Below are 15,112 nucleotides of genomic sequence, written 5' to 3'. Positions count from 1 at the left end.
TCCGCATAGTGTGAACATGACTTTAGTCATATTCATCCTACGACGACATGTGGTCTTTAAAATCCGCACAAACCTTAGTTTAATCAAATTGACCCAATCATGAACCCAAATCAATTTGGGTCGAACCCAATTTGATTTGGCTCATTAAATCAGCCCAATTGCAATCCAATTGCAATCAATTCCACTCAATTGTGACCCCGTAGGTTCTATTCTGACTGGTAGTGAAATATATTGAGATCTCCATCTCAATATCACTGAAACTCCTTTCAGTGGATTGAAATAATTTCAGTTCTACTCTCAGGATTCACTTATCACCAAGTAAATACCTTCGAGTCTCACAATCCACTAGTGACACCTAGCAGTATGTGGTGGCAACCCAGCAGAATGGAATGTCTGAACCTCTAGATGCCGTTAGCGTATGATACAGTCCCTCTATCATAGATTCTGACTTGACGGAGGTTATGAATATCTCGTCAAACCCCATCGTATGTCATATGTCAAATTTATACGACTTCCAGTTCGAGATATGGAAAACTCTTTTTCCAAAATACCTGGCCAGAAATTTATCGAACTCAGTCTCATAAATCACATAGGATCACTCCTAATATATCAAGGTCGATAGATCCCATCTAGATGCAACCCTATTCCAAAATGAACCTACTGTAGCCAATCCGCACTACAAGGACCCGAATGACTAGGGCTTAAGTTCACATGCTCGCCAAACTACAGCAACCTCACAGTGAATAGCTAAGGCATCGCAGGTCAAAGGACCAGTCATACAACTGCAGCATAAGTAGTCACTGACGAGTGGATAGCATCCATGTGACTACTATCTTTGGTCACGCTTAGTATCTTGTTCTCTAACAAGTACTTGCATAATCACTCCAGTGTCTCTACACCGTGGACTCGAGACTCGTCCATCTGACTAAGTGTTCTGTGCACTAATCTCAGCAGATCGATCACCGTCCCTCGTGATGGATCCATCGATTAGGAGCATTTAGAAATTAATCCCTAATGACACATGCCTCAAATTCTCAACTCCTTGAAATTATGTGTCATCATCTGTTAATTGCCTAATTTTATTAATAAGTATCAAATTATAAATTTATGCTCCAGATTATAAATATGCATCAGCCATGTTGGCTTCTCGGGCATACTTCTAACAATATCAGTGTCTCCACACTCCTTGGTTAAGAGGACAACCAATGTATATGTCACACAATGACCTAATCTCGATAATGCTGTCGTCCTAGTAACAGCATATTATTTGATTGCAAACAGTTTTAAAGACTTGCAGATAAATCCTCCTTTATCGTAAAATAAATCCTAAGGACTTCATCATATAAGAGTTCATTTGAAGATGTACAATGAAATGATGAATAATGCCAAATAATACTTTATTAGTTTGTCAATTCATTTACAAAATTTAATCATCAATATGCTAACGATTGACACTTAGGATACAAATCTCAACACAAATAAGGTCTTCTAATTGATTTAGATCAAGCCCAATCCAATTGGGTCAAGTCCCATCAATTGGGTCAAGCTCAATCTACTTGGGTTGAACCCAATCCAATTAGGTCAAACCCTGTTGCAGCTTAAATTGAATCCTATTCAATTTGGCTCAACCTAAGCCCAATTACTCAATCAAATTGAGTTCATTAGCAATCTAATTGCTAATTAATCCTCCAATAATACAATAATTATTTTAATGCAACTTTTGCTTAAGATAATTTGTCAATTGAATTGACCAAATTATCTCTGAATGATTCTTAATCATCAATCAGCCATTTGATCAACCTAGAAACTTCTATGCGTGTGACCCCATATGTTCGAACCTAAGCCAATAGCACAAGAACACCTTCTTGTACTAATCGAAATGACCATCTAGCAATAGTACCCGACGTCCGGATAGACCGAATGATTGCAAAGCAACATTTAAGAACTCTTGAACTATGGTTACCGTATAATTCATCCCTTTGACTCCTAATGCCAGGATGACCTAGAGCTCACCGTCAACCCTATAATTAGTACATCCATTATGTGATTAACTTTAGATATCCCGTGACTCCTCACTAGGATTACCCTGGCCAAGATTTTGCTAAATTAATCACAAGACATTATCTCCTATTTTCAGAAGGGGTCAATTCCATCTTGACTCACAACTGACTACGCAAGTACTTGACTGCACCCGGTGACCTTCCGTCACTGAATTAGAAATTCAGGCAGTCCGATACTAAAGTACAGTGAGTTGCTTACTAATCACTGTGGTGATCTCAGGTCTGAGGGATACTTATACTCATATTTACTCGGAATATCTCTCGACAGTAGAGTGTTCCGAAATTGATCACGTTCAGTGAAATGTACTCCTACACTTCACCTGGGTGACATATCAGTATCTCCACACTCCTTAGTTAAGAGGATAACTAACGTAAGTTACTAATGAGTAGATAGACATCCAAGTGACTTATTGCTTTGGTCACGCTCAATACCCTTATTCTCATCGGTTCGATCACCGTCCTCGTGATGATCCATTGATAAGGAGCATTTAAAAATTAATTATCAATGACATATGGCTCAAATTCTCAACTCTTGAGAATATGCATCATCATCTTATTAATTCCTTGGATGATTCATAAACACATACACAATATGAATGAAAAAGATGCCCATTTATTAATCAATAATAATAAAGTCAAATACAAAACTATGTTCCAGAATTAATAATGTGTCAACCAGATTGGCTTCTAGGGCATACATCTAACAGGAGGGGTGTCACACTCCTTTCCGTCTTTGGTTCCCCACGCCACAAGAGGAGGCCCTGTTGCCTCTCCTTGATTCTCTCTAATCCCTTTTAAGTAAGGGGTGTGGAAGAATTAAGTAAGGAGTGTGGAAGAATTAAGTAAGGGGTGTAGAAGAATTAAGTAAAGGGTGTGGAGAAACTAGGAGGGGTGAACCAAGAAAAGATTTAGAGAAATATTTTTCTGGTTTTGCCAAGGCATGAGATGCCTATAAAAGGAGGGGTGGCATGAGGGCTTAGATGCATTGGAGATCCCTAGATTCAGCCGCCCACCCCCTTCCTCCTTCTCCTTCCAGGAGTGAGCAAGAAAAAGGAGAAGCAGCAGCACCGACATCTTCTTCTTCTTCCTCCTTCTTCTTCTTCTCAAAGCAATCAAGGAGTTGATTGAAAGAGAGAGAAAATCAGCCATCAAGAGAGGATCTCTGTAAGGGAGCTAGCACCCCGGTGAGATCAAGATTTTTGGAGCGATCTACCTCGTGTGGATATCCGTAGAGGCTGGACACTTGTACGGCTTCAAGCGAATCAAATACAACGATCATCAGACAGCGGTGAAGATCTACCCCCTCAAAGATAAAGATAGTGTTGGGAACCCGCCCATGCCGCTGATATTTCAAAATTTTTTCAGATGGCAGCGGAATCGGCATGCACGGGTTCGACGTTCATCGCATGAACGTTGTTTCGAGACCTTTCGTAATTAGGTAAGAATTAAAACTTTTAAAACTATTAGGAAGATCAAATCTTCACCTTGCGCGGGTAGATGATCACCGCAAATCTGAATTCGTGGTTTTGGAAGAGGGTTCGCTTGAAGCCGTTCAAACGTCCGGCCTCTACGGGTATCCACACGAAGCAGGATCCGATCCAAGCTCTCTATCTCACCGGGGTGCTAGTTCCCTTGCAAAGATAGCTTTGATGGCTGATGTCCTCTCTTTCAATCAACTCTTGATTGCACTTGAGAGGAGGAAGAAGAAGGATCTTGAAGAAGAAGAAGAAGATCAAATCCCTTCGCAGCCTTCTTCTCTTCACACGCGCTGAAGCCAAGGAAGAAGACCAAGAGGAGGGAGACGCCTCCTCTTCTTTTCTTTTGCTGATGGCGGCTGAACCAAGGGTGGAGAGGGAGAGGGTGGCCACGGCTTGGAGGAAGAGGGCTCTTCTACCTTGGGGCCGGCCCTAGTCCTCCTTTTATAAGGAGTGGAGCTCCTAACAATTAGGAGCTCCAAGACAATCTTCCAAAGAGGGAAGGGGGGCGCCGGCCCCTCTCTTCATGCCGCACACAAGGAGAGGAGGAGGGGCGTGATCCCTCCTTCTTGTGTTGCCCTAATCCTCTTCCAAAGAGGATTGGGTGCCTCTCTTATGGTTAAGTTCTAATCTAATTAGGATTGACCATATTGGGTTCAATCTACGCTAGTCCTAATCCAATTAGGACTTGAATGAACCATGACTCAATTGAACTCTTCAATCCTAATCCAATTAGGAGTCATGTTGATTCATTAGATTATTAATTAATTTAGACTTAAGGAATCCTAATCCAATTAGGATTTGTTTAATTTTAGTCCTAATCCAATTAGGACTCCATTTGAATCCGAAGTCCTAATCCAATTAGGATTTCTAGGAATCCTACTCCAAGTAGGAATCCAATTCAAAATTCCTAATCTCATTAGGATTGTAGGAATCCTATTCCAAATAGGAATCCCAGTCCTACTCCAACTAGGATTCCTAGTTCTAATCCAATTAGGACTCTAGGAATCCTACCCGAAGTAGGATTTGTGTTTAAGTCCAATTAATTAATTCCCTTTGTTCCTTCTTCAACTTCTTATCAATCAAATTGATTTCTTGTGATTCCTAATCACGATTTCAACCATCGGATCGGTCAATACTTCTAGTGTGTGTGACCCCATAGGTTCTATTCTGACTGGTAGTGAGATATATTGTGATCTCTATCACTATATCATTGAAAACTCCTTTCAATGGGTTGGAACGATTCCAACTCAACTTATTAGGGTTTATCGATCATCAAGATAATCCCTATGAGTCCCACCATCCACCAGTGACACCTAGCAGCATGTAGTGGCTACCCAGCAGAATGGAATGATGAACCTCTAGGTGCAGTTAACATGTGATACAATCCTACTATCGTGGATCCCTACAGGACGGAGGTCATGGACAACTCGTCAAACCCCATCGTCTGTCATATGTCAAGATTTATTCGACTTGAGTTCGATGGTGGAAAACTCTTTTTCCACTTTATATTACTGCCCTGGCCAAGGTCTTAGAACTCAGTCTAACAAATCACATAGGATCACTCCTCTTCTATCAAGGTCGATAGATTCCTTATAGGTGCATACCCTACTCCTACAGTGAACCTACTGCAGCCAATCTACACTGCATGGACCCATATGGCTAGAGACCATGTATGTGTGCAGTCAAACTACAATAACCTCACTGTGAGTAGCCGAAGCACCGCAGGTCAAAGGACCAGTCACACTACTGCAACATCAAGCAAGTCACTGACGAGTGGATAGACATCCAAGTGACTTCTTGTCTTGGTCACGCTCAGTACCCTTGTTCTCTAACAAGCACCTGCACTATCACTTCAGTGTCCCTACACTGTGGACTCAAGTCTCGTCCATCCAGAAGGAAAGTGATCTGTGCACTGATCGGATCGATCACCGTCCTCGTGATGATTCATTGATCAGGAGCATTTAGAAATTAATCACCAATGATACATGGCTCAAATTCTCAACTCTTGAGAATATGTATCATCATCTTATTAATTCCTTGGACGATTCATAGACACATAAACAATATGAATGAAAAGATGCCTTTTATTTATTCAATAATAAATAGTCAAGTACAAAATTATGTCCCTAGAATTAATAATGTGTCAGCCAGATTAGCTTCTAGGGCATACATCTAACAGATAGGATCTTTACAATTCCTAATAGCAGATCTGAAATTAATCAAGTTAGTAATTTTAATCTTTTCTTAAGATTTCATAATTTTCTGAGTTAGAGAACTCAGAATTTTTTTGAAATCTACGTTTCCTAGGACATTCATGAGATGAACGACCCTGCGTGTGTTTCCTTTGCGATCGTCGCAATACGTGCGGGGGTAACCCAACAACACCAATAGCATTGCAGCTAATTTTCTATTTCGTGTATACGAGTATGCATTTGGTGACGATTACAAAATCATTATCAAAATTAGTAATTAAATTAATTAGAAACTATAATATATCTTTGCTAAAAGTCTAGAAGTTCTTGAGAACAATATCTCATTGCGAAAAGTCTTATATCATCACCAAACTAGTTCCCATGAAAAGGCTGGGGAGTATTCATCATCACATTTTTTTGAAAAGTTTGTAATGAAATAATGTTTTGCCGCCCCAAATATTTTTTAAGTGATATTTCATAACGATATTTGTATTTCACTATATGGATATTTACTAGAGACAAATAACAACTAGTAGTTAAAACATTTTATGCGGGTTGACCATTTTAATGTCGCATTATTTTTTAAAATAATAAGAATAATTTGTAGAAGATAAAAGTAGAAATAATTGTATGAAGTATGTTTTTATCTAAATTTTTTCTTTTATTCTAAAAATAGCAAGTAAAAAATAAAATTGATGCTAATAGATTTTTAGTATCCATGTACTTTTTCTATTTTATTTTTTTAATAAAAATAAGAAGGCCAGAGCCATCCTGTCCTTACCTACCCTGCCTATCCTCCAGAGAAAGTCTAAGCTTATGAATGATAATTAATTTCTTATTGCCACCAAATCAAAGTAAATTTAGAATGAAAATTATTTTGTCACCAAAATAAAGGAAGTTGGTATTGAAACTATCCAACACCAATAGCATTGCAACTAATTTTCTGTTTTGTGTATACGATGCATTTGGTGATGATTACAAAATCATTATCAAAATTAGTAACTAAATTAATTAGAAACTATAATATATCTTTACTAAAAGTCTTGAAGTTCTTGAGAATATATCTCATTGTGAAAAGTCTTAAATCATCACAAAAGGACTTCCCACGGAAAGATAGGGGTGGAGTATTCATCATCACATTTTTTGAAAAATTTGTAATGAAATAGTGTTTTGTCGCCCAAAATATTTTTCAAGTGATATTTCATAACAAAATTTGCATTTCACTATATGGATATTTACTGGGGACAAATAACACCTCGTAGTTAAAACATTTTATGCTGATTGACCATTTTAATGTAGCATTATTTTTAAAATAATAATAATTATTATTATAAGATAAACATAAAAATAATTGTATGAAATATGTTTTTATCTCAGTTTTTTATTTTTATTTTAAAAAATAGAAAGTAAAAAATGAAATTGATGCTGATAGACTTTTAATATCCATGTACTTTTTTCTTTTTTGTTTTTTTAATATAAGAAGGTCAGAGTCATCCTGTCCTTACCTACCCTACCTATCCTCTACAGAAAATCAAGTCTAAGCTTATGAAACATAATTAATTCCTCATTGCCACCAAATCAAAATAAATTTAGAATGAAAATTATTTTGTCACCAAAATAAAAGAAATTAGTAGTGAAAACTATCCGACACCAAAAGCATTGCAACTAATTTTCTTTTTTCTATATACGAGTATGCATTTGGTGACGATTGCAAAATCATTTTCAAAATTAATAACTAAATTAATTATAAACTATAATATATCTTTGCTAAAAGTCTTGAAGTTTTTGAGAGCAATATCTCATTGTGAAAAGTCTTAAATAATCGCCAAAGGACTTCCCATGGAAAGGGAGTTTTATCATCACATTTTTTTTGAAAATTTGTAATGAAATAGTGTTTTGTCGCCCTAAATATTATTTAAATGATATTTCATAACAAAATTTGTATTTCACTATATGGATATTTACCGGGGATAAATAACACCTCATAGTTAAAAATTTTTATGCTGATTGACCATTTTAATGTAGCAATATTTTTTAAAATAATAAGAATAATTTTTGGAAGATAAAAGTAGAAATAATTGTATGAAATAAGTTTTTATCTTATTTTTTTTATTTTTAAAAATAGAAAGTAAAAAATGAAATTGATATTGATAGATTGTTAATATCCTTTTTTTATTTATTTTTTAATAAAAATACAAGATCAGAGACATCCTGTACTTACCTACCGTGCCTATCCTCCATAGAAAACCATGTCGAAGTTTATAAACCATAACTAATTTCTTATTGGGGGTTGAAAATTATAAGATCCTGCCTCTCAGAATTGAATGCCAATCACTTGCTTATACGATAAGAGCAAATTCTATCCACATCAGCTGCACCATCCCATTCAAAATTTTTATTTTTGTGGACCTTATTCGTTATACGACTTATTTTGATTTATCGCCTCCCTCACTTCGTAACGGATTATGTGAATACGGCTCGTTTCAGATTACCGTCTTTCTTGCCTCATCTCAAATTATTTCTGTGGTATACTGCCAGAATGGTACATTTGATGCCGGATATAATTTGTGATGCAGTAAGAGCTTTTGAAAATAATCTAATTACTTAGGTACGAAATTAGCTGCATCTTTTTTCATGTTTAGTTTTCTGATCGTTTTACATGTGCGCCCCTTTTTAGGCAGAAGGTTCTGTGCATTATTCCTGAAATTTTAAAGGTTATTTCTCCTGTCCTCACGTTCAACCTACTCCTTAAATCATTAACCAATAATGCGGGCAGTTCCGATAGAGACATGTCACACAAATACCTTGGACTTAAACGGATAAAACCGAATTTATATACACCATGGAATGTGAAAAGTTTAAGAAAAATAAAAAGAAAACAAAGAATGACAACCTCCGTAGACTCCGAATAGACAGGCGTAGACCAACCCAGCCGCAAATGCCGTTGAAGGCTCCTTCAAGGAAAAACAATATATCGTCACGTGACCAATCTCCTCCCGTACAAGAAGAGGTTTGATGACATCGGCGTTGAAAGGGATCATGGCACATTTTCCCCGTGACAGAGTTGGGACGATCAGTGGGTTCGAGGCAGGGGGCGAAGAAGCTTCGCCTCTGCTTCCCTTAGGGCGCCTTCTACGGCTCTCTCCACCTCATCAGCTGCTATCTTTTTATATGCAGAAATATTTCAACTTAGTTAATTGTAAATATTGAGATGAAAAATATATTTAAATCATAGTATGTGGTAATGAAAACTAATTTATATTACATCATCCCTGACTTACTAGCCTTAATTAATATTAAAGGCAATTTTGCTTTGGCTCTGTGATTCAATTCAAATCCAAGCAAGTCATTTGACAAATTTAATCTTGTTTTAGTAGTTCAAGGACTAAACTTGTGGAAGGTGATTGAATTCTAATGATCTTTATATATATATATATATATATATATATATATATATATATATATATATATATATATATATATATATATAGATATATATATATATATATATGTATATATATATGTATGTATGTATGTATGTATGCGCGTGCTTGTCTGAAAAATAGATTCAAGTTTTATGAGATTCATGCTTGACTATACTATATTCCTACTATTATTTTTAGAAACTATAGTGACCTAGTGGTTGTATTTCTGGATAAGATGATAATGGTACATTCCAGATCAGATCTAGGCTTATCAAATCCACTTGCATGCTGACACAAGGAGATATTGTTCTTTAAATGGCCATAGAGTAACCTTATAGCGACCCTTAGACCATGTAATTTATTGATCTCCCACTAGTAGCTAAGAATCAAATATAAGATTTACATTGGCAGTGATTTGAAGTGTGTAGCATACCCCATCGTTTTTTTTTTATTTTCTTTGGGTAAGTAGTGGTGTATCCCATAAATATTTTATTTGTCTTCTAAAGAAGGACCATATTAACATAAAACTGATGCCCAAGCATGTCAAAACTTTAATGGAAGATATGGGAATGGCAATAAATAGAGTGAATTATAAAATTTGTTTCTTTTCAAGTGAGTAGAAGCCTGGACTTTTGGAATTTTATTTCCATGCGCACCTTTGTTTCAATGCTCATGATAGCAGACAACTCCTTGCCGGAGAGATCAGCCCGGATGGCTCTGGCCTTGACATCCATGCTCTTCAAGCATTGAAAAGCTCCAATCAAGGAGTCGATGGCAGACGATGGATTTGCCACCCGAAATTTAACGTTCGCCTCCTCTGTTTTTCCATTGGTCCCTAAAATCATTGACTTAAGCTCCTCATTTCGCCTCTGCAGCTGGTCCTTCACTCCCTTCAGCTCCCTCACATACAAAGCAGCCGATTGCACAATAGAGTTCTTATCACCCTACAAAGAAAATACAAACAAATTGCTTAAACAAAAACAAATCCTAAATTGATCGATTAAACTTCAGTATACAATACTTACACGCATTAGTTCATTGAACTTGATGATTATTAACGAGACTGACTGACTGATTAATATCGAAACTTTCCAAAAAGTTAAAATTCAATTGGTAAAGGCATATATCTAAGCTCTCTGATGGTAGCTTAGCTTTCTTAACTAAACCTCAAAATATAGCTATATAATTTAAGAAAACATAGGTGCTCATCGATATACAGAAGATCAAGGAAAAGTAGTTCTCATGATCCTGTGAGAAAATTAGATATGTTTGGAACAAGAACCACTGCGTTTAGTATAAAAAATCTAAATTATCGAATAAGCCCTATTACAAAGTATAAGGTTACAGAGGAGGAAGAAAACGGAGATTTAAAGGAAGAGAGGGATTACAAAGCTAAAACATAAAGGACTAGAAGAAGAAAGCATAGGGCACATTGTATCATCGGCTTCCCCATAAATCCTCGTCTAGTTTGTAATTTCATAAAAGGATATCTGTGTGAATATCTGTGAAGCCACTTTAATATTTGAAGAAAAGGATTAATAAATTTATCTCCAAGAAAACAAATTTCTGTATGAATATCCAAGAAGTAGAATGAGACTGGAAGCTAACCTTTGATCTGGTAGAAAGCATTGAGTACAGGTCAGCATAGCTCTGGCTGAGCTTCTCCCTCCTCTGCCTTTCCCTCATCATATGCCTAAATCCACGGCTCGTCTCTACTCCTCTGCAATCCTCTTTGGCGTTGGGAATCCTTTGTAACATCTCGATCACTCTCCGGTGAATGTTCCGACGACCTCTGGATCCCGAGCTCGAGGCCTCCATCTTGTATTCATTCTCCGTTCTAGTGTACAGCTCGAAGGCGCTCCTGAGAACAACCGGTGGCTCCACGAGAGTTGGCTCGGGGACGGCGGCGATGAGATCGAAGGCCGGCTCCGGCGAAAAGGCCCAGTAAAGCATGTTGTCCCCATGGAAGAGCTCCTCTTGGAAGGAGGCAAAGGATTCCATAGCATGTCTCTCTTCTCAGTTCTCACTCCCCCCGCTAAGTTTAAATTTCAGGTACCCAGGTTGGCCTTATATACGGTCCGCACTTCGCAGCATTTAACAACACGTGGTCAATGCTGATCAAATTGGAACGGTCAATTATATTCGAAGAAACACGTGATGGTAATGGTAGTCTCCCCCTACAATTTTTCATGTGACGGAATGGAGCGCGTGGGGCCTATACTGGTCGACTGCGTGAGCTAAATGGTGATGGTGTTGCGATGAGAAGTAATCGATCTGGACCGTTCGTTGATTCGAATCGACAGATTGGTCGGACTGGTTGACAGATCTCAGCCATCCTTTAGGTGGTCCTCTTCCGAACAAGGCTAGGGGGACGAGATTAGTAAATAATCTCATGTGGTGGCCTAGAACCTACCACGCAGTTGCTGATATTACTATTATTTGTGGACCGTGACGTGTGGAGAAGTAGAAAGCACGTCTGTTTAGATTAAAGAGAGTAGCCTGAGCATCCAAGAAAGGGACTCAGACAAGGACGTTAGATCTAGAGAAAATTATTAGGTTAAATTGATGGCTGATGAAGACCTAGTACATATCCTTGAGGTCCCATGAATTCGAAAGGAAAAATGCTCACTCCATGTCATCTTTGTGGTTCAAATCTGGTCCGAGGGTGACTACGCCGGAAAAGTTGGGGAAGCTGCCGGAGTGCAGAATAAGATGGGGAGAGCCACCTCCTGCGACCGGCAGTATACCTGCACAAAGCCTCACCGGTGTTTCCTGTAAGAGCCCTCCGACGATCAAGTTAGAGTAGAACTTCGTATCTCCAGCCAAGAGTCCCCCTAAGAGTTACCTGTTGGAGTCCTTTATAGTCCTGATAGGAGTGCTTAGGTGGTGGAGGTATGGCCTGTCCCTATCATAAGAGAGAGTGGCGCGCAGCTTGAGCTTACTTATGGCGCGCGGTGGAGTCCGCCCCGGAAAATGGTGAGACGTTGACAGCCGTAGCAGGGCATGGTCCGTTTCCATCATGAGCAGGAGTGGCGCGTAGCTTAAGCTTATATGTGGCGCGTAGTGGAGTCCGTTATGGGGAATGGTAAGGCGTTGTCCTTGACTGTTGTGGGTTGATAGGTGAAGCACGACGTAATGGCGTCGCAGCGCATAGCCTTGTAGGAGGGCGGAGGCACGCACATGGGTACGGTTGTTGGCGGAGCCGAGCTCGTTGAGAGGTTAGTTAGGAGGGTACTGAGACCAGCCTGGCATTCCAGGTTCAGGAGTGTATTTGGTGGAGCGCCCCGAACTTAAGAGCCGAGGTGCAGTACTGAAGAGGGCGCCAGAGCTTGGTCGGGCGCGTCGACGAATAAGGAGGGTGTTCGAGCTTGGTCGGTCACATCGGCGAATAAGGAGGGCGTCCGAGCTTGATCGGGTATGCCGGCAAATATCCGAGGTTGAAGGAGCCTTCGGCGGAGTCTAAGCTGGATTGAGAACACCTCCGGCCGGCGTTGGTATCTGTTGGGCCGAAATTGGGTGCTTCTTTTTCATGTGAGCTAGACGATCCATTTTGCCCCCATCAGAAAAGATAAGTCGTTCCATTTTATTTTTTCAGAGAATTCGATGCTCCATTGTAGTCTAATTTAGGAGCCATCAAATATTATATATCATGATGCATTAGATGTGCTGTGCAGCGCATCATCATATCCCCCGCAACTGATGATATTTTTCCGGCGTTGTTGGGTTCTTTTAATTTGCATTATTTTAGTTGCGCGTATTCAAATTAAACAGTAACTCGAAATTATAAATTTTTCAGATATATGCGCACCAGCTGGCAATAACGCAGCGCCATTCTAAATCTAATGCTGGGGCTGCTCCCCTTCAGCTTTCTAGGCACTGTTGTTGCCCCTTGGTGCCCTCCAAGTACAAATATTCAACAAGTTCCTTGTTTTTTTCCTTGGCAACATGCATCCACACTCTGTACATTCACTGTAACTCTTCACCTGCTTTGTTAGCCAATTGAGCCCTTTGAATATCCTCCAGTTTGCATATTACACTTCAAAGTAAAATTGTAATTAGACCCCAGTTCACAACAGCAAGCACTTTCTTCCATTTAAACCATAAGGTATATTCTAGGTCTGAAGTTTCAATTCTAGAGCATTTCTTAATTCAGTTGAGTCCTTTGAATATCCTCCAGTTTCTTTCCAACCCTTGCAGCTCTACTGCATTTTTTGTCTATTTTAATCTATCATCTTCCGCTAAGCCACCAAATTTGGTATCAGAGCTTTTAAAGCCCGGTCTTAGCTGGTGTGAATCCATCCTTGGAGTTAACCATCCTTGCATCCATTATCAACCTTCTTTTCTTATGAAATCTTTCTTATCTTTTCTAATGGCGGCTAATCTTGTTCCAACCATGTTCTCATATTCTCCTAATCAAGTTCCTATTTTTGAAGGAGAATATTATGATTATTGGAGTAGCCAAATGAAGATCATTTTCATTTCTCAAGACCTTTGGGAGGTGATTGAAGACACTTATGAAGAACCAGCTACCGAAGAGAGCTCATCAACTTGGATGGAAGAGCAACAAAAGCAATATAAAGAAAATATAAAAAGAGATGCAATGAAGAGCATTAAGGCTTATCAAACAAGGGGTGAGAAAGGCCATTTATCCTGAGATATTTGGTGCCAACAAGGCAAAGCAAGCATGGGATATATTGAAAGACGATTTTCATGGAAATGATAAAGTCGTCTCCATGAAGCTATAATCTCTTTGGAGGGATTTTAAAAATATGGCAATGAAGAAGATTGAAAGTTTGGTGCGGACACCAGTGCCAGGTCAGCCGGTCGCCACAGGATCCAGCCAGCTCAGCAGGTCTCAGCCGATTCAGCCAGCCTGATTTTATTTTAGATTGATTTATTTTAGTTGGATTTATTTTATGTTGATTGGGTTTGTCTGTATATTGTCATTTGGGTTTATTTGTATATTGTCATTTTAGGATCTTTTTGCAATTATTTTATTTGTAGGGGTTTATTTGCTATTTTGTGGCCCTATATATATGGGTTCATCCTCATGTTTAGGGTTTGGATGAATGATGAATGAAAATTAGCCTCCTTGTCTTATTCTTCCCCCTCCTCTTCTTCCCCTTCCCTCTCCTTCCAGCAGTTGTCCTGCATCGAAGTTCTCAAGAATTTCTCTCCAAAGTTGCAGAAATTGTTAACCAAATTCGGAGTTGTGGAGATACCATTGAAGACAAAAAAAATTGTCCAAAAGGTTCTTCGAAGCCTTCCCCCAAATTTTGATCATGTTGTGGCTGCCATTGAAGAATCCAAAGACCTCTATACTTTGTATGAGCTCATGTGTTTTCTTCAAACTCATGAACAAAGAATTAATAGATCTTCAAGTTCTCACTTAGAGCAAGCATTCCAATCCAAACTAACCTTCAAGGTGGCAAAGTCAAGACAAGTAAGAAAAGTTTCATCCTTCAAAAATAGCAAAGGGCATCACAACCAAAATGAAGGAGAAGTCAAGCTAAGGGAAGGTACGGCAGCACACAACAAAAATTTAAAAACTCAGTGCCGGTTGCTGAATTTGCAAGAAGTCTAATCATGAGACAAAGGATTGCTACTATAAGTGCAAAAAGTGCAAAAATTCTAATCATTCTCAACGGAATTGTTGGTTTCAAAATAAGAAGAAGAATGAGAAGGATGAAGCTAACTTCACAAAAGATGAACCCGATCAACTCTTCTCTTGCATGAGTATTCAACAAGAAAACCAACAAGTTTGGTACTTGGATAGTGGTTGTAGCAACCACATGACCGAAAATTACGACTTGTTTGTGGAGCTTGAACAAAGCATCACTTCTTAAGTTAAACTTGGAGATGGAAAACTTCAAAATGCCATTAGCAAGGGAGTCATTTCAGTCCACACTTATGGAGGTCAGCAAAAACTCATCAAAGATGTTCTTTATGTCCAAATC

At 38.7% G+C, this 15,112-nt stretch overlaps 1 protein-coding gene across 1 annotated transcript; it reads right to left on the bottom strand.

Moving 5' to 3' along the window:
* Positions 1-8,506: 8,506 nt before the first annotated feature.
* Positions 8,507-11,217, bottom strand: LOC103697724 (transcription factor BHLH148-like). The gene is made up of 3 exons (XM_008779641.4): positions 10,764-11,217; positions 9,812-10,099; positions 8,507-8,893 (listed from the first exon to the last, which is right to left on the bottom strand). Exons 1-3 carry the CDS (start codon positions 11,154-11,156, stop codon positions 8,804-8,806), a joined length of 771 nt encoding a protein of 256 aa, XP_008777863.1. The 5' UTR covers positions 11,157-11,217; the 3' UTR covers positions 8,507-8,803.
* Between the last annotated feature and the right edge of the window lie 3,895 nt (positions 11,218-15,112).

The sequence above is a fragment of the Phoenix dactylifera genome, unplaced genomic scaffold (genome assembly GCF_009389715.1).
Source record: "Phoenix dactylifera cultivar Barhee BC4 unplaced genomic scaffold, palm_55x_up_171113_PBpolish2nd_filt_p 000216F, whole genome shotgun sequence".
NCBI lineage: Eukaryota > Viridiplantae > Streptophyta > Magnoliopsida > Arecales > Arecaceae > Phoenix > Phoenix dactylifera.
Note: the sequence above shows the minus strand (reverse complement) of the source record. Positions and strands in the feature narration are given on the sequence as shown.